The sequence below is a fragment of the Cheilinus undulatus genome, linkage group 5, assembly GCF_018320785.1.
Source record: "Cheilinus undulatus linkage group 5, ASM1832078v1, whole genome shotgun sequence".
NCBI classification, from domain to species: Eukaryota; Metazoa; Chordata; class Actinopteri; order Labriformes; family Labridae; genus Cheilinus; species Cheilinus undulatus.
In genome coordinates, this window is record NC_054869.1 from 40336822 (window position 1) to 40357344 (window position 20523).

At 38.5% G+C, this 20523-nt stretch overlaps 1 protein-coding gene across 1 annotated transcript in view; it reads right to left on the minus strand.

Moving 5' to 3' along the window:
• ccser1 (coiled-coil serine-rich protein 1) overlaps positions 1-20523 on the minus strand; it is a 203738-nt gene that overhangs the window by 115476 nt on the left and 67739 nt on the right. The window contains exons 7-8 of the mRNA XM_041786666.1: positions 20341-20515; positions 11181-11258 (exon numbers count right to left, since the gene is read on the minus strand). Coding sequence (XP_041642600.1) covers positions 11181-11258; positions 20341-20515 — 253 coding nt within the window. The remainder of the gene's footprint in view (positions 1-11180; positions 11259-20340; positions 20516-20523) is intronic.

Genomic DNA, 20523 nt, shown 5'->3' on the forward strand with positions numbered 1-20523 from the left:
ACCTCTTCTGACTATACAGTTGCACATAGAGAGAAAGATTCTACATCGGGGCCCAAAACCACTGTTGTTCACAAAATTGGAGTGTTGATTTGAGCTCCCAAAGTGTAATTCTGACTACATTTTAAGTGAAATGATCTTCAGTGTTGGAGTTATTTGACAGTGTTGATCCACCAGAGTTAGTTCAACTCTGTAGAGCCAACTGATCAAAGTTTTGACCACCGCTGTTTCAAATCTGTGGGGATGTATGTACAGAGTTCCCCCTCGTGCGATTGGGGAGAGTGTTAAGTTGTGTTGTATATGTGTAAAGTTGTGTTTAGATGTTGCCTGTTGTACAGGGGTCCCTGCTGAATTGCTTTTGGTCATTTTTCTAGTGGACTGTTGTTGTTTTTCGTCAGAAACCGTTGCACCATGAGTAAATTTATCTACTAAGTTTCATTTTAGGTGCCCCGAAAGGACACATACAGTCATGGACGAAAGTATTGGCACCCCTGGAATTTTCCAGAAAATACACAATTTCTCCCTGAAATGTGTAAAATTATGTCAATTTTGGCTTTTTTCTTTTTTCTTTTGCTTTTTTGTGTTGTTCCAATGCACATAAAGGAAATAAACATGTGTATACTAAAAACATTTGTAACTGCAACAATTTCAGGGAGAAATAGTGTATTTTCTGGAAAAATTCCAGGTGTGCCAATACTTCAGTCCATGACTGTAGTGCATTAGCATGGATGTCCTTGCAATGAGGTTCACTCTCTACTTTTTTCTTGCCAGAGAAGACCTGCCATGCCACAGATTTTTTTAAGAGCTTCTGCAGCTCTGTTACACTGCAAAATATTTAACACTGTGTAGTTTAATGTGATGGAGTGTGGACCACACAGTCAAGTGTTGAATATACCTCTATATGAGTTAAATTAACTCAGTCAATTTTTTCTGTGTAGTTTTCTTCATGATGGAGATGTGGCTTTAACTGAACAACCTGGTTAGAGATCTATTCTTTTGTTTTTACTGCCAATAAGGAAAGATCATATTTTGCTGTACAACTCCTCATAAGATACTCATTACTCAGTAACGTAGTCTTTAAATTTAATATTTATTACTTTTACTGGAGTAGATTTACAGACCAGTACTTCTACTTTTACTTCAGTGAACTTTAACCAGAGTAACATTACTTTCTACTTGAGTACAATAGTGCTGTACTTTTTCCACCTCTGATCACAATAAACCTTTGCATATTTAAGTAACATTTTACAGACAAATACTCTGAAACAAGAAGTTCTCCAACAATGCTTTAAAGTATGTTTCACATTTACAAGCAAATAATAAAAATGAAGAATAATGACCTTGACTTTTTACCTCAAAAATCTAATCACTTTATCTTTTAGCCAAAGTGGATTTTTGTGCAAAAGGTGGAGAGATCCCTCAAAGTGTTCTTGAGACCTCACATCTATAAACAAGAGTTGAACATGAAGCCTAATGACCTTGACTTTGACTTCTGACTTACAAAACCTAATCAAATCATCCTTGAGCCAGAGTGGACAATTGTGCAAAGTTTGGGGGAAAAAAAAAAAAAAAACCTCATAAAGGCCTTGATGTATCTCATTCACAACAAAGGGACACACGTGATGTAAATGGCCTTTGACATGTCCCCCAAAATCCAATCAGTTCATCCAGGAGTAAGAATGGATGTTTGTGCATAGTTTAAAGAAGATCCATAAGACAATTCTTGAAATATTTCTTCACAATCAATGGGAGAATATGAGGCCAACTGGCCTTGACCTTTGACCTCCAAAATCTCATCAGATCATTCTTGAATCAGAGAGGATATTTGTGAAGAAGACCCCTAAAAGAGTCCTTGAATTATGGCATGTTCATGGCCCTGAGAGACAGACAACCCACAAACAGCATGCCTCCAGCCTCTGCAATGGCTGGTGCACAGCAGAGTCATCAAGAAGACCGCTCTGGGTAATGCGGTAGATCAGTCAAACATGTCCTCGGTCTGAACTGACTCTCTAAGACATTGGCCTAATGAATAATTTGAGCAGTGAAAAGGCCTACTTAAGTTTCACTATCAAGGGTTTTGACAGAATCTCCTATTACACATTCACACATCAGAGGAGAAAAGATTTAACACAAAATGTGGAATCTGGACAGCAAATTCTCAGATTTCTTTTATGAACTCCTCTTGTCTTTCACACATTAACATGCACTTCAGTGGGTGACAGTTTGTGTGTGAAGAGTGGGCTCCCGGCTTCTGGCGTGATGCTTGAACAACAGAGGGGAAAAGGTTATCTGGAGTTATCGAGCCAAAGAGAGAGACAAGGATGGAGAGAAAGATAGACGGATGAAAGTGACTCCTGCTTTTTATGTGAGTGTATGTGTGTTTATGTTGAGTAAATCCACGGTGTGGCCTTGGTGCCGGAGAGAGTTTATAATTATAAACGTGTAGTCATTATCATTATGCATTATTAATTCCTAATTATGCAGCATCTGACACAATGACAAATGTTTCTCTATAAAAAGAAGTTCCTCATCTGTGCTGAAACAAAGGTGACTGTACACAAATGTCAATTAATTGGGGACTAAAGTTGCTGTCCTGGGCAATTTTTTTTTTGGTGCTCCGAATACATCTCTGGCAACAACTCTACTGTGAGCTTTTACTTTAGTCTTCTAAAACACAGCAGAACACACTAACTGGGACAGAATCTGGTAAAATCATGTCACATGTATTGGGTCTAAATTAAACTAGGGCGCACTGTGACACTGCAGCCTCTCAGGTGGCTACCGTAGATTATTTTTACACCCGCAGAGTCGTTTTCTGGAGTTTCAGGACAAATTTTCGTCTTCTAGCCCCTCCCTCAACCCTGTTTTCTTCCCTTCACTTCCCATTTTCTCCTCCTAAAACTCTTCCCTACTTTTCCTTCCTCACTCCCATCACTAAGAATCCATTTTCTCTTTTTTATTGAGTTATCAAGCATAATGTCACATATCTGAATCCATTCCTTTTGCATACACAGCTCTTACATTTTCCCCTAAAGCCTTTCCCCTCATCGCTCACTCCTCAATCTGTTTTATAGTCAAGTAGAACAATATCCTATTCTCAGCCGTGCAACTATTTCCTCATATTCAGCTCTCTCCTAATGCAATATGCCTTCTCCATCTTTATGTTGTTTCTTTTTGGTGCCTGCAGCTCTGTCAAAAGGTTAGCCTTTGCCTCCCACCTTCTTACTCATTCCTTCTCTATATATACACACTCAAACTTCTCTTATTCCTTTACCTGTTTCCATCTTCTGCCCAACCTCAGTCATTCCACTTGCCTTTCTCTTCCTGCTCTTTATCCCTCCTGGATGGGTAAGTAGAGGTTCAGGATATTTAGGTTGTATTTTACTAGTGAAAAACAATAAGTTCTATTCTCATAGTGGGCAAGTGTGGAATAAAGGCTTGCAGATTTCTTTTCTTTCCCATCCAAGACTGGTTTTTGAGAGCAAATTTCATCCAGATTTTCTTAACACTTGGATGCCAGCTGGTGCCTGTTCTTCAATAAAAAGTTTGGCATCCTAATTTATTTTAGAAATCTGGTGCTTTCTTAATATTTAACACTGAGGGAAGAAATCGAAATCTCACATTTTCTTTCACTCCTTCCAAGTTTCACAGAATATCTTGTGAAAGTTTGAAACATTTTCAGTCTTCCTGAACTCTTAGCGGTTGAACTTTTGTTTCAGAATATCTTTTTTCTCCTGCAGACTGAATGTGTTCCAAAAGTCAGAAATGAACATCTATGCTCATTTCAAATCAAAACTGAACATGCTAACAAATCCATGTCAGAGAAACTTTATATACCTAGATTTTTATCTAAAAATTGGGCCATGTCCAGTTATATACCAGTGTGACCAGTATGATAGTATAACATACTAAGACCATTACAACAGTGAGTACTGCTGCCACTATCACTCACTAGACATAACTTCATTTCAGTCAGTAACACGTTCATCATACATTTTACCATTTTATAGCAAAATGGATGTACAGTTTTACTTGGCAAAGTGGCTCTGCTCAAAAGATGCTCCCTGGTTTAGTCAAGCAGCATGCTCTGACTTTGCAGGGAGCACATGGACAGAAACCGCCATATGGATGGATACATTCATGACAAGACAAGACATTCCCTTATTAGTCCCACAAGGGGAAATTCCAAATCCAGACAATGCGTACTGACTAAAGTTATTAATCCATAGTAGCATGAATCCGAATATTAGGGTGCAACAAGCTTTATGCTATAAAGGAGGAGGCTGGGGTGAAGAAGGTTAAGCTTTGCCTGCAGCAGCAGCAGCGTGGTGCATCAGTGATAATGCAAGCTTAGTAAGAAGTATGTCATATTTGTGTTGAAAGAAAGAGCTGTGATTGACTCTGGGAGTTGGGAAACAATGACTGGGATCAGCTTGTTGCCAGCTGATTATGGCTGGGCGTATGTCTTCCCTGTCCTACATTAACTAACACTGAGCTTCATGTAATGACATCAAAATTCATCCCCACTTATTGTGAGGTGGCTACTTCACTGCACAAGGCTTGCTTGAATACATGGAGACACAGACCAGGAGTCACTTTTTACAGTTTTTCTCCCTCATTAAGTTATAATCCAGCATTTATGTTAAACAGGGCCATACTTATAGAATGCTGGTTTGATTGAAAAGACTCTTTAATTTAAGACACAAGACCAGAAAAAGTGTCCAATGCAACTCCTCTGCAAACTGGTCATGGCTTCTGGGTTTGTACTTCCCAACTATCACCATTCTTGTATGCTGAGAACTCAACCAACCAGTAGCTAGCAGGTGTGAATCAATCAATCTTTGTTTGTAAAGCACCGCTTCAATTATCTCCAGGCATTTCACAAAGACAGTAGGTCTAGACCACACTCTTTGATGTAGTCTATCATTAAAAAGTTCAATGTTTATCACCATGAGCTCAGCACTTGAATTATTTACCCATGTTTGAGTGGCAAGGAAAACATTTTCTTTAATGGGCAGGAACCTTGACCAGAACCAGACTCATGTTGAAAGCCATCTTCTGAAGATGTGAGGGTGAAGCAAGAAGAAGAGAGAGGAAGGAGTGCAAACTCTAGACTGTGAAAGGGATGAAAGTGCTAAACAGCTGCACAGACACTCCAAATTGTTGACCATGTTAAAATCAATGGAAACTGTTACACAGGAACATAGCTTAACATCTCTTCTCCTGGGAGACCTCCAAAAGTAGACTGTTTGAGTAGCTTAGGCCTAGTTCATGCTAGGTTGGGAAATTAGCTCCCACCACCAGCCAAAAGCAGCTACTTTTGCTCAACTCACCAGCCACTGGTCCAGGTAAATAAAAGTAACCTAACCTAACAGACTGATTTTGTTAGATTAAATGGTTTAAATTAAACCCTTTTTTCTGCTTATTCCTACTGACTTTAAGGAAAAGGCAGAGCAGATCTACACCAAAAAACTGCCTCCTCCTCCCCCTGTCAGACCTGCTGTCAAATGTTTATATGCAGCTGTGTGCTGGGATGGTTTAACTTAGTATATGAGAGAAGTCTCCATTGTAATTAGTGTATCTCTGCTAAAGGTGTATCTGAACTGATGTCTTGCTTGTCCAAGGCAGTAAAGCAAAGCCTCAATTCTGACGTGCAAAAATTCTGATGTGAGACAATTTTGACGTGCAGAAATCATGCACTAATAATAAATTCGAGCAAGTCTGAATCATAATGCAGGGACATGCGTATGAATAAACTGTCCCCACTGAAGCACAGCAATGTTTGCATGGTCGATTAAAGGACTTTAAAATGAAAAACAGTTTTGGTCTTTTATACACCAACCCTCTGTTATTAATCAGCATATAACTTAATTACTGTAAGCCTTGATTTTGTGATTTACCTTAACAAAAAATGCTTCTTGTTAAAATAGAGTGGCTGGTAAAAAAAAATGGTTGTGGCTAGTAGGTTTCTGAATACAGGTGAGTATTTTTTGAAAACTGTAAGTTTTCTGTGGGTTTTTGGGCTTTCATACAAACACAAACAGTGTTTTCAGGTTGCAGCATTTGCAACTCAATTTTCAGGGTGCAGATTTTTATGATCTCAGTTTACAGTGTTTATGCATAGACAAGAAGAACTGAGTTTTGGACTTAAAATGTCTCGCTGCAGGCGGTTTCTCCTCTGCTTGATGTCATTTGTGCATGACGTTATCACTTTTGTTTCCATGGCAATGGCGAACATAGCCAAACTTGTGCTAATGTGAACGTTACTAACTGGAATTCACATGCTCACTCATACACACAGTTGCTCTCCCACTATGTTAATGAAGAGAGATGCTTGAACTAAATCTTGGTCCAAAGTGGGGCAACTAGACTTGATTAAGGTTCTTGAAAACGTTCTGCCTGTTCTCCAAAAGGCTCCTTCAGTTCTGAAGAACTACAAAACAGAACTGAAGGAGCCTTTTGGAGGAGAGGTGAAATGTTATCAAGAACCTCTTGTTGCTTCTATTTGGAACAAGATTTGGATAACCATGATCTGGATGACAGAGAGCCTACAGAGACAGAGGCGGGTGAATTTACTACAGTTGTCACTGCTGCTCCATACACAAACACAAAAAAAAGACACAAACAATTGACTAAAATGTCAGTCATTTTTTGATGAGACCTAGATCAGGTTGGTGGCCAAACTGAGGAACGGTGAGGACATTATCAAGGTCTCTGAAGTTGATTTGCTCACAAAATTGAAGGACAGACTACTTTTGACACAGTTTTCATGGATATAATAAAGATTTATTAAAAGACTGTGAAAAATAACAACATTAAATTTAATGTATCTAACGGGATTATTGAGATTCCCTCCCCCCCCCAAAGACTTGGGGGGGGTCTTTCTATCTATTAGCTTTAGACTTCTAAATCAGACTTTTGCCCTCATTTTCCCTCCTAACCTTTCCTGATCCAACTTTCCAGTTGTCCACCAGTGCTTTCCTTCCTTGGAGAGCTTGAGCCAGAGCTGTGGTCTTCATGCTGTGTCCCACCCTACATTTTGAGTTCTTCCTTATCGTCCAGCTGCCACTGATACTCCATGTAGGTCAATAAAGAGGGCAAACACAAACACTCTCGAATACACAAACACACAATAGAAAATACACACAAACTACAGTACACAAAGAGAAAACACTGACAGCCCTATGAGAGCATGTAGTCACACATTCACTTATTCCAGCAGTACACTCAGCAATAACTGAGCTCAATATTTGTTAGCACTGTGTCAGATCGTGGAGTCTTAGTTTGTGGTTGTGTTCAATGAAATTGCACCATTTAAAAGCACCAAAAAGAGTAAAAGTTTTCTCAGTGCTGCTCCACGCTCCCCCAACAGTTGTAAAAGAGCTCTGCTGCCACCTGACTTTATCTGAGAGAAAAGCTTAACCGAGGTCCTGCAAACTTAAACCATGAAACATTCACACACTGCCATACACATGTCCTGCAAACATCCCCAGATCTTACCTAGGCTGCCTCTCGTTCACCCCCCCCCCCATTTATAGTCTTTTTTTAAGTCCTCTTTTCTTCTTAGTTTCTTCATCATGCCCCCCTCTTGCTCCTCTGCTCCTTTTCTTTGTACTTGATCTCTTTGTGATTCATTTTACGCTTATGTGGAAAAAAGGCTGTTAATTGTTCTGATAAGTATAAAACTGAAAAAGAAAGACTGATCAAAGGAAAATTCAAACTGATATTTTTTTTCATCACAGACAGAACGCTGTGTTTTTTAATTTGAACAAGTTGGCTCCCTGAGTTGGGGAAGAGAGACAGAGAGTGCATGTTGCCCGATGGGTACTTTCAAGTGTAGCTAGGAGAACAAAACAGCTCCTCAAAAATAGGACTGAAAAAAGTCATACATGATATTAGACTGTAATATTATTCAACTGACCAAACAAATTAATCTTTTACAGCCTTAAACACAGAGTATGTAAATTCTGTCACAAGGAGGCTGACGTGACGTGACTATTCACATGTGTTAAATATTTGACAATATTGCAGAGCTGCAAAAACTCTTAAAAATCTGTGGGAAGGCAGGTCTCCTCTAGCAAGCACAAAGTGGAGATTCAACCTCATTGCAATGCCATCCATATTAATACACTATTCCTCCTTTCAAAGCACCTAAGTTGAGCTCAGTGGATAAATTCACAATGGTGCAAATGTGTCTAACAACAAAATCAGTAATACAATCCTCTAAAAACTTTACCAAAACAACCCCAGCAGGGATAACTGTACAACAGGCAGCGTCTAAATACAACTTAACGCATGTAAAGCACATCTAAACTCTCTGTGCAAGGGCATGATGGGGAACTCTGCCCACACATACTGTAACCCCAAATTTGAAATCGCAGTGGTCGGACCTTAGATCAGTTGACTTTTTGCAGAATTAAATTAACACTGGTGGATCAGAACTGTCAAGTAACTCCAACATTAAAGACCATTTCACAAAAGATGGGAGTTAAAACACTTTTGGAGTTTAAATAAAAATCTGAAATATTTAACCGTGAGATATCAACATAGATTTGCTGTGCACAACAGCTGTTTGGTATGTGATGTGGAATCATTCTCTTCTTATGTGCTTCTGTGTAGTCAAAAGAGGTGGAAAGTAATCAAGTAAAAGTACAGTTACTCTAGTTTAATCTACTTAAGTAGAATTAAAATAAAGGATACTCACAAGTGAGCAGCACTAAACGTGAATGAGATACAGCAGCACAACAGCAGCTTACAGTAGTCCCTGTTTACAACTACATTTTTTTTACAATTGTTTTTTTTCTGTAGTTCTAAAGAACTACAAAAATTAGGGTAGTGAATTTTAATAAAGTTCTATATTTCCGAGAGAAAAAAAAAATCAACATTGTATCTTTAACTCGTGCTACATAATGAAACTCGTGCAAGATGACAGCCTGGGACTTTTCACCCTGAATGAAAACATTAAAAAGTCTAACAAAATGTATGCAAGCAGGATACCTATGTCTTTAATAGTAATGACAGAGAGTGGGAGTGTTTCTGAGCAATTCTTTTATGAACAAAAGTACAAAAGAAAAGTACAAATATGGAGCCACAGATGGCAGTAAGACAGAGAAAATCTGGTGCATCTTTAGTTTATCAAAGCAGTCTCAGGACAACAGATTCATTTCAAACATGTAAAACACAACCCTGAAAGAAAAAAAAAAAAAAAAAAGCTTGCATGAGTTTTTCAACAGATCTTTTGACAGCAGCTATGTGGGAAAAACAGGGCGTGAAGCTGCTCAAGTTGTAGCCTACCAAATTTGCTGACATGGCAATGTGATTGACCTCAAACTGCTTGTTAAAGATGAACTGATCCCGTAGAAATAATTTGGTTTTATCTAAAGAGTTTTACTCTGGCTTAAATAGTTTTTGTTTTGTTTTTTTTCATTTCGGAGACACTAGGGCTGTTATTTACATCCACTGGTAAAAACTGAGAATTTCAGACAACCTGCCCCTACAATCTTGATTAATTGATGGATTAAACATGTCCTGAACAGCTAGAATCTTTGGAGTCAGACAGTATGACTACAGTTTTTACCTTTATGTCAGTACATATATGACTGGATGCATTCAGCATCAACAAAAAAGGATAGAAATAAACTGATAATCAGAACCCACTATAACACTGTTTTGAAAATGTGTATTTTTGTACTGGTTTTAAAAAAATGAAGTAAAGTAATTGGGAGGTTTGAGGCAAAATTCTCAAGGTTACTGTTTCTACATTCTAGAGTCTAAAAGCCACACAGTATTAATTTTCTGTATAAGATCTCAGATAAAATAGAAACTAAATCCAAAGAGACTTTCATAATTACCAGTATTTAAAGAGTGAGGAAGGCAGTGTGCTCAAACTAAAAACAGATGAAGAAATCATGAACTACTCCACCCATGTCTGCTATTCACAGCACATGTGTTACAGAGTCTCACAGCATCAACAGTATCAATGAGCAGACTCACGACTTACAGGAGTAGATCTCGGTTATGGAAAATGATCAGAACTCACAGGAAAACTTAAAGAAAAAAGTGCTGTCTGTAAGTGCAGGACCCATATTCATTTTCTCAGCTACAGCTCAGTAATACATTTGATTCACTTTATGACTGACATGCCTGTCTTATTTGCTTTTAATCAGAGTGGTGAATTTAAGTTTGAAATGGCACAGACAGCTGCATGGCATTAGCAATCTGTGGGGTCGTACTGTGGGGTAGCCAACCTGTATTTTTGGAATCTGCTCTTCTCTTTACTGAACATATTTTTCCCTTTTTTATATATTTTGGGGCTTTTTAAGCCTTTATTTAGAGAGGTGGACAGTGGATAGTGTTGGAAGTAGGAATGAGAGAGTGGGGGTAAGACATGCAGGAAAAGAGCCACAGGCTGGACTTGAACCTGGGTTAACCGCATACTTCAGGCGTGACCCAACCACGAGGCCATCTGCAGCTCTGGCAGTGCCCATTTTATTTTGGGGGATTTTTGCCTTTATTTTAATAGGACAGCCGAAGAGAGACAGGAAACATGGGGAGATAAAGTGAGGGAAGACATGCACAAAACATGGCGAGACAGAGACTCGATCCTGTGACCAGTGTGTGAGTACTATAGCCTCAGCATATGGGCGCCGACTCTACCAACTGTGCTAAATCGCTGCCCAAGCAGCACCTTTTTTGAACAAAAAAATCAGTATAACCAAGCGAAAAACACCCTCAGCATCAGCCATTTTTGTTTGGCACGCTTACAGTTAAAAATAGTTTAACTTTTGGAAAAACACTTGCTTGCCAATGTCAACATCCCCCCTAACTGGCCAATCAAAATCAAAAAGGGAGGGACTTCTGATATTATCCTTGTCAACAATTAAACAATAGAGAAAATGATTTGTCTTTTTGAGGTAATCTTTTCCAGGTGAACAGCTGCTGCAAATGTCAGCACAGGATTCATTAATGATGTTTTCTTGGAGATATTTCCTTAAATAAAGGAAAATATTAAATGCTTGTAGTTTTTCAAAAACAACCATGCAGATACTACCATGGAAAGGAGAAGTCAACCATTATAGCAACATTACATGTTGGTGGAAAGCATTCTGAAACTTAAGTTGTGGGTATTAACAGCTCAAAAAGCACTGTCATTGGACAGACCCTAAATAGGCTGTTTTAGTTACCTTGAATGGTAGAGACTTTTCACTGCACGGGCTGATAGGGAGAGACTGAAGGCTGCTGGCAGGACTCGTCTCTGTGCTCTGTAAAGACAAGAACATGACATAAACACATCAAGATAAAGTTTACAGTAATGTGCACAGAATGGCATACATAGATTTGAACAAAAATTGCGTTTCTGACCGCTTAAAGGCATTTTCAAGTTTTTTTTTCTGCTTTTGATTTCTGCAAAAAAAAAATTCTGAGTAGATTCATTTCAGAAACTGTGGCCTTATAGAACAGCTTCACGCTGTGATTTCTATTTGACTAGATGGTATCTTACATAATCTCTCTGTAATCTCCAAGGCCAGCTGTGAACAGACACGTTTTGGCTCTGCTCACAGGTGTCTAGTAGGCAGAGAGCAGAGGCAACAATCTATGGTTTCAAAACACATACACACATGTATTCAGTTGAATACATTCCACAGTCATGTGAAAAAGGGTGCGAATTCATGGAAGCATGCACACTAATACAAACAAACACTCAAACACAATACAAACAAGAAGACACTGGTCTTAATAGCACCTTTGAGAGGTGAAGGTGAAGACAGATGTGTGAAAGTGGGGTGAAATAAATCCTGGATTATGCTAGGACTGGCGGTGATGATGCATAGCAATGGCATGATGGCACATACAAGGAGGCGATCACAGAAGTGACAGTGTCAGGGAACGGATCACTGCAAAAATCAAATCTAAGCATGCACGTTTCTCTAATTTTGAGTTAAAAAACAAGTGGAATTTATTTTAAGGCACACTTATCTAATACGTTCAGATGACAAATAATCTTATTTCAAGACAGAACACAAAAAGGACATTTCATTGCCACCTTGGCAGAGATTTTTACTTATTGTAAGCAATAAAAGGGCTTGTTTTTGTGTTTTAGATCTTATCAAAGGCTTTTTATCTGACCTTTCATGTTGAATTCTTTAAAATGAGAATAATGGCATATGTTTGCTGGATACTAGACAGCTACACTTGCTTAGAGTTGAGGTTATTGCATCAAAAAATGTTAAACTACAGGTCCCAAATATTTTCCTGATGAGGTCCATTTCTTTACAAATGCTGCCGTGTTGAAGATTCATATTCCAGCCAGCCATTCTGTGTTTGAGTAAAATGAGGTACTTACAATCAAGGTGCCCAAAAAGAGACAGCTTTTTAGGCTAAAATATTGATTGTTTGTACTTTTTTTGGCCTTCCTTCAAGATTCTGAAGGCAGCTCTCACACACACTAGCTCACATCTTTACACAGCACAAACTTGATGGTTTATTGGTTTGGCTGACCTTTTAAAGAAGCATACCTCCCTATCAGAATTATAGGTGTGCTATGGCGTCTGGCCCTAAATGTGTCATCCATGATCAATGCCTTTCCCTATGTAGAGAGACAGGAGCACACTCTGTGACACCAACACACCCTCTGTTACTCTCACACCTACACATTCTCTTTAAGGTCACCTCTGTCCCGCAGGCCTTAACACACAACTGTCCCAACAATTAGATGAGGTTCAGTAAAAAGCCTTTCAGATTTAAGAATAGAGAAAGGCTGCCCAGGAGCTCTGGATTTAATGACTTGCACTACCCAGAAGCTAAATGTCTAAAGATGATGAATGGCTGAGGAAAGGAAAGCAGGTTTTGTAGTTTGATACACCCCTTTAATCACATTTATGCTTCAGTTAAATCAACGAATGAAAACCTTCAAATAACTCAGGGTGCATTCTTGCCCACTCTCTCTCTCATTGGCATTTGGCTTTTTATCGGGAGGCAGCACCATTAAGCACTGACTGTCATCCAATTTGACAGCAGTGTGGAAAACGCTGGATAAGTGCATCAAATTTGAGATACAAACTTTGCTTGGCTAGACAGTTTTTTTTTTCAGATTTGTAAAATGTGTGTGCTGAATTAAAGCAATACAGGAATGGTTCACTGTTTCAAAGCTTCTCCTTATATAAGCACAAACTTAGGTGAAGAAGTTTACCCAAACTTTTACTGGTGTTGGGGAGTACTGTTTCAGCCCGTGGCAGAATGCATCAGATCTGCATTACGTCACCATTCATGGCAGAAACAAGAGAAAATAGGAAGGCTTTTAAAAGAAGACTTTAAAACAAACTCATTGTAGGGTCTGGTTATTTGTGGACTACACTTGACTCATTTAAATTGTCTATTAAAAGTATTCACCCTATTCGATTTTTTATCCTTTAATTGGTTTTAAAAATCAATCATGGCCAGTATAATTTGACTTCTTCATTTGCTTTTTTTAACCAAAAAAAAAAAACTTCTTAAATGTCAAAATGAAAACAGATTTTATGACTTAATGTATATTCAATAGGAATATGTGAGGTAGACTAAGTGATTGCATAAATATGCTTCCTTTAAAGTGAGAAAGAGAAAGCCGCTGCTGAAGAACACTCACTAAATCTCAAATATTGCTCACTAAAAGGAACATGAAAGAATCCATGGTCTAGTGGAAATGGTGCCTTCAGGTCATCAAACAAGATGCTGTTTGGTGGACATCACCACAAACACACCACCCCCACTGTGAGGTGTGTCAGCATCATGCTGTGGGGATGCGGCCAAGGAAGGTTTGTAAAGGTAGAGGGTAAAATGAATGCTGCAAAATATAGGAAAATCCTAGACAACAATCTTGTACAGTCTGCAAGAGAACCACAGGCTGGTACAAGATTTATTTAGCAGCAAGACAATGACCCGGGGCATAAAGAGAAAGCTGAACAGAAATGATTTAAAGACAACAAGAATGTTCAGAGGTTGAAGAGTCAAAGCCCAGACCTCAATCCAATAGAGAATTTGTGGCTCGACTTGAAAAGGGCTGTCTATGCCCAATCCCTCCATGACCTGACAGAGCTTGAGCTGTTTTTCGAAGAAAAAAGATGCAAAATTGTAGTGTCAGTGAAATCTTGATTGAACCGTATCCATGAAGACTCAGTGCTGTGATTTCAGCCAAAGGTGCATCCATTAAATACTGGTGTGAAGGGGTGAATTATTTTACAGTACACAATTTTGATTACTTGACATTACTTTGTAGGAATCTGTTTTCACATTGACATTAAAGAGTACTTTTGTTGTGTTTTTGTCAAAAAGCCAAATTATATTGGCCATAACTGATTTATATATGAAATCAATAAAATGATTAACATCAAATTTGTAAATATGCAATTTACATATTTACGTAATAAATATGTAAATATAGATGTTTAAATAGGCATAACTTGGCCTATGTGTTGGATGACTCATACACTATGGTACAAGACAAAACAGCTGTGACATCTGACAAATGAACCATATTCTAAATGTATTGCTAATGCTTAGGTTCAGGCAAAGTAGCAGATTATTGATATTTGCTAGATTTGTGTAACATGAAATTAATGCAGACAAGAATGCCATAGGAAAAACTTTAATGTCTGAGAGGTCATCACTGCGGGCCAGCAGAGTCCTCCTCCTCCTGAGAGGTTCAATAAGGTCAAAAAAATAGTGGCAGATGAGCAAACCTCTGGTCAATAAAAGGGGTAACTGAAGTATTGGGGCCTTAGATGGACAAACCCAAACTCTTTCTCAAAGCAGATTTACAAATAGCTTAAAGAGAAAATATCAGTATAATACCTGACAACATTTATTATGCTTTAAAGATATCCATTTAGCCACACAAAGCTGAGAAGAAAAGTAAAACAGCTGCCAACAAATGAGAGTCACTGGGGAGAGCAGAACGTTCAGAGGCACATGCTTAACCCTTCAAGCCCAAAGCTATATTCTATCCATTTTTTTTTGCCTGGACTTAATTGTCTTATTGTCCCAAAAGCTTGTAAAACATCAACCCTGTGGTGCATAGTCAAGCTTTAAACATCAGGGCAGGGCAGGGCTACAATTCTAAGGTGATCACAGGTTAGGTATTTCTCATGTCTGTCTGTACGCTGAGGAACCAAAATAAAACCTTTCACAAACAGAAACAGTCTTGTCTCTGTACCATGTACTGTATCACGGTTGATTGATTCTCTAGACCAGGGGTCATCAACTACTTCGTAGAATAGCCAGCTTTTCTTATGACAGATACCATAAGGGCTTGATTTTAAGATAAAGCTACATAAAATAGTTTTATTTTATTATTATATTCTAGTTGAAACATTTTTTTTTCCCTCCGATTTGTTGGCAGATGAACAGAATGGATTCCGAAAGAAAAGAGCCCTAAAAATATATGCAGTTTTTAATAGGGCTGGGTTCAAAAAATTGATTTTCCAATTCAGATCGATTTTTTGTTTGCATTTTCGATATCAATTCATTTTTTTCAAAGATTGATCTTTAATTACTGACTGTTAAGTCTATGTTGCACTTTATTATGTTGACTGATCAAATGTGTTGGTCCATAAAAAGTATTTTCAGCAAACAAGTTTGGGGTCATTTTTTAGTGTGAACTTTAATATTTTAAATATTGGGCCTAGTTAGAAGGTTTCTTATTAATAATTCAACTGAAAGTTTAATTTCTGCCATTAGTTCTCTAAGAACCCCTTGCATATTCATCCAAAACAGGTACTGTAGCTGAAATATCCCTCAATGAATCGATATTGAAGTGAATTGAATCCAATCAGAAATTGAATCAGGAAATCAGTGGCAATACCCAGCCCTAGTTTTTAACCATTAACAGCGAAACCCCTCCTTATCACCCTTATTGCAGGCAGCCACAAAGGGGCAAATGAGATATTTTTACTACATGATTTTGAGGCTGTCATGTTTTCCATCACTGGCTTTGACTCTGTTAAAAGAGACCTACCTGTTTGTCTTTATTCTTAATAAAGACAGGATGAAGTAATGCAACATTTCAGTCATAAAGACGATTTGTTTCAGCTTCACTGATTCACTTATTTTTAGAGAGCAGCAGCTCATATTCTCGGCTTATAATGGCTGACTAGTAAATTTCTGAAAAAAATCATAAATGCCAGTACTTCCTGATAAAATTTCTTTAATCTCAGTAGCATTTAAGGGTTGCTTGAATAGTAGTAGGGACTTGAAGAAGAAATACAACATGACATATTTGTTTTATCAGCTTCTTGCACAAAATGGGAAGCTCTGGAGCGACTGATGTGGTCCTTGGGCCACCAGTTGATGATCATTGCTCTAGACCAGTGATTCTCAAGTGGTTGAGACTCAGGACCCACCATCTAATCCTTAGTGAGTAGTCATGGCCAATATTTCTGATTGTTTTTTTCAACCAGTCAAAAATGTCCATCAATTTCTGTTTCCTTTACTCACATTCATGAAATAAGCACCAATGTGAGGAGTAATGAAGTCATGATGTGGTCAGTCAAATTTGTATATAGTATGGAGAACAGGGTTGAAAGATACTGGGATAAACAAACACTGTGGCGTTTTCTTTCTGTTTTATATATTGTGATTATTTAAACATATATAAGGAAATATTACAAGACAACCACATATGTGGGCACGTCATTAAGGAGCACCTAAACGAAGTGCTGCTGACATCAACTGTGTTTCTGAGTGTCTGCCCCAAGCATCATGATGGTGTATCTGTGATGGCAGCAGTGTGGCCTATAGTCTGAACTTTTTAATACATTGGGAACACAGACTCAGCATACACATTGCTCTGTTCTCTGAACACTGACTGCAGGAATATACTAATTAGAGATCCACTGTGTTTCTGAGTGTCTGCCCCAAGCATCATGACGGTGTATCTGTGATGGCAGCAGTTTAGCCTATAGTTTGAACCTTTGAACACATTGGCAACACAGGGTCTGCATGCACATTGCTCTGCTCTCTGACTACTGACTGCAGAAATATACTAATTAAAGATCCGCTTTGTGTTACTGAGCATCTGCCTCAAGCACCATGACGGTGTATCTGTGATGGCAGCAATGTGGCATGTAGTCTGAACATTTTAACACACAGATTCACAGATTCTGCATGCACAGTGCTCTGATCTCTGACGACTGATGGTGATATCAAACAGAACTTACTGTAACTTAATCACTGAAATGAGAAACCTTGCTGTTTGGGTTTGTATCCAACAACACAAAGGTGGCAGCGTGATGTGCTTCAAGTCATGTGAGTTATATTGCACATCCTCTTGTGCATCACACAACCCTACTGCAGCTGTAAAACTACATGTTGTTCAGCTGGCAGCACTCTTTATATAACTGCATCACGAGTCAGGAAGATGATATATTGTTGAATCAATATTTTTTCTCATCCCTAGTGGATACTGCACAACCATGCACACGATGACTGTGACTATATGCTGTTTTAAAGGGAGCAGTGTTGTTTTAAAGAATTCATTGCTGACATTGATAAATGGGGATAGTTTTGTTTGTCAATATTGCTGCAACCATGGACAATGGCATTTTCTAAATGTTACTTCATGCAGCTAACAGGATAGTCTGTTGAAAGATAGATAAATCAAGGATGGATAGAGTCTCTGCCACTGGCTTAAAAATGCTAATTTGACAAATATGATGCATGATAACCAGGAAATCATGAGGTACGATCTATTACTCAGCCTGTTGGTCATGCATGTCCTGGGCAATGATGAGTGTTTTTTTATGCTTTATGAGGGAAAATCTGATTTGTCTGTAGAAATGTTTCCAACTGCATTTTCACAGGCTGCAGAGCAATGACTGAAAGAAGGGATAAAGATTTGTACTGAGGACATTAAAGTCATGGCTCACAACTTAACATTGAGTTAAACAACTGTTGTAACCTTTTGACATGTCCCGAGAAACAGATTTTGGTCTAGCATAATGAGGTGTTTGGCTCAAGGCTGGATATCACAACTGGCCTCAGAATATGTATCTAAGCATTAAACTGAATCCTGCAAGTCCAAGCTAGTGGCAGCATTTTAAAAAGTAACTAGAAGGTACATGCCTTTGTCTACTTCAATAAATACCATTGTTGGGAACAGATTGTTTAGCAATAGGCATTTCTTTTACTTTATTATGTTGTCCAAGCCTGCTTCTACATGAATAATATTCTGAGACATTTTATGATGCATCTTACATTTGCTACAGACATAACTGCTGGCACAGAGCAGAACACATGCAGGAAATCAGGGAGAAAATGAGATAAATATTGGATCTTGGACCTGAATGCCTGGCTTCAAATTGTTGGATTACGCTGCATGAGTCATTTATGGTAATTTCGCCTTTTTGAAAACATCTTCCAGTCTCTTTAGATCAGTTTACAGTGAGGATGAATTTAAAGGAACTGTGCTGTGCTATGTGTGACATATAAGGCTGACCAGCTTTGACTGGTATAAGCGTAGAGAAGAGAGGGGGATTTACAGACTTGAGTTAAGGTAAACAAAGGAAAGAAGATAGGATCAGCACTCAAAGCCAGGAGGTCAAGTAAAAAATATGCAAAGCATACACATGATGAGCCACCCTCCCTTTGCTGCAAAATGGATTACATTCATTGATGTAAGGTAACAAAATTTGCAAGTTAATGACACAACAAAGAAAGCAAAGAGGGCAAAGTATCTCCTCTTTCATATTCATGTTGTGCTGCCTTGTACGCTTTCTCTCTTGCACTCCCTTTAGTCTCTCTGTCAAGACTTCAGTTTATGACTCACTCACAGGGAGGAAAAAATAAAGATAAGAACAATGAGGGGACAGGGAAACATTCATGCATATGCCTGTGTGGACTGTAATTCACAGCTAGCTTTGATCTTAGTTCAGAGGTAGTAATGGTGGGGTGTTAGGGAAGGTCTACTCACCCTTTTATATGTTTTTCTGTGTACATGTATGCATGAGTCCATAAAGCAATGCTATATTTGGTCATCTACCTACCTATATGTGGTTAACAAGAAAACCGCAGCCAGACATTACTAATGGATGTTCTGTCAGCTCAGCAACAGGAGCTGTTTGCATGTCTAACATCTCCTTTTGTGTTGTTAATGTACATCGCACTTTAAAACAAAGTAGTTGAAAATAGAAGAACTTTCATTCCAAAATATAACAAACAGAAAAAAATTATGTTAAGCAATGCTGGACATAAATGGGCAGTCAACTAGCTCTAATGGAGCCGTGCTTACACAAACTTGACAAACATGAGCAATTGCTTCAGCTTCAGCTATTTTCTAAAATAGTGTAATTATCACCCTGCCCTGTGTGGACTGTGCTCTATCTATAACTGGAATGTTATATTCAGCAGTTGATTGTATAATTTATCATTCTGACTGAGAAGTGCCCCAAGTCAAGCTCTCTGAAAACTCCAAATTACCTCAAATAAAGCATATAAATCATATTTGGAACAAATTTATGTTCCAGAAATGACTAAATACATGAAAAGTTTCACAGCTACAATATTATTAAATTTACAGTCTCAAAGTTAAAAAAAGGTCTGCATGGCTGCAGTGTGTGGCTGTCAATATGGTTCCCTGGTTTTTACAGTTAATCCTTGTGCAGCTATTTCAATGTGTCAGTGCTTTACTAAGTGCCTATTACAGCTAATCACTTCAATAATGGTGTGGATATAATTTCACTGGTTTTCACAGTAAGATGGCCTCATAGCCTGAGGTAAAACCTTAGCTTTAAGCAGGGTAAAGCATTTTAAAGAGCAGAGTGATACCCTGAAACAGGAGGATTAATGCGTAAGAGTGTGTGTGCATTTAAAGAGTATGATTGCAAATGCTAAAAAAAGGCATCCCACTTTCCTTCTCCTAATGTAGAATCTGATTAAATTAACAAAACAAAGTGATTAGAGAGACCTTTTAGAGGCAGAAAGCATCCACTCTGAGTTGATTTCACGGAGCTGGGATACAGCTGATTAAAATAGGGAGTGAAGAATTTTGTCAGTTGAGCACTGAACTGTTTTGGTTCTAAATGCCAATTGCATCATATTTTTCACTCACCAGTTCAACCCCTCTGGTTTAAACAATGTGAAACTTTTATAACTGGAAGCATTTATTATATCAAGGAAAGGTCTGACACTGTGGTATGGAGAGAAAAATAATGAATCTCAGCCTTGAGTTATTACTCTGTTGCTTTGAGGCAGTCAGAAACACTAAAAGACACATAATAGAGCAGTGTTCTGGTATGTAGGGCTTAATCCGAGTTTAAACTTATGTTAAATACAGTCAGCATGCTCATGTGCATGTACATGTGTTTGTCCCACCTCTTGGAGTGTCCGTCTAAGTCTTAAAAGCAGGGTTTTGACAGCTGTACAGTCCTGCTGCATCAGTCGAAGCGGAAGGGTTTCCAGCCCTGGAGTCAAAGGCTCATCTTCCCTCCCCAGTCCCAGCCCAGAGCTCCAGTCATTGGGCAGCAGGCTGGTTGGACGGCTGGGCTCCCTAAGGGA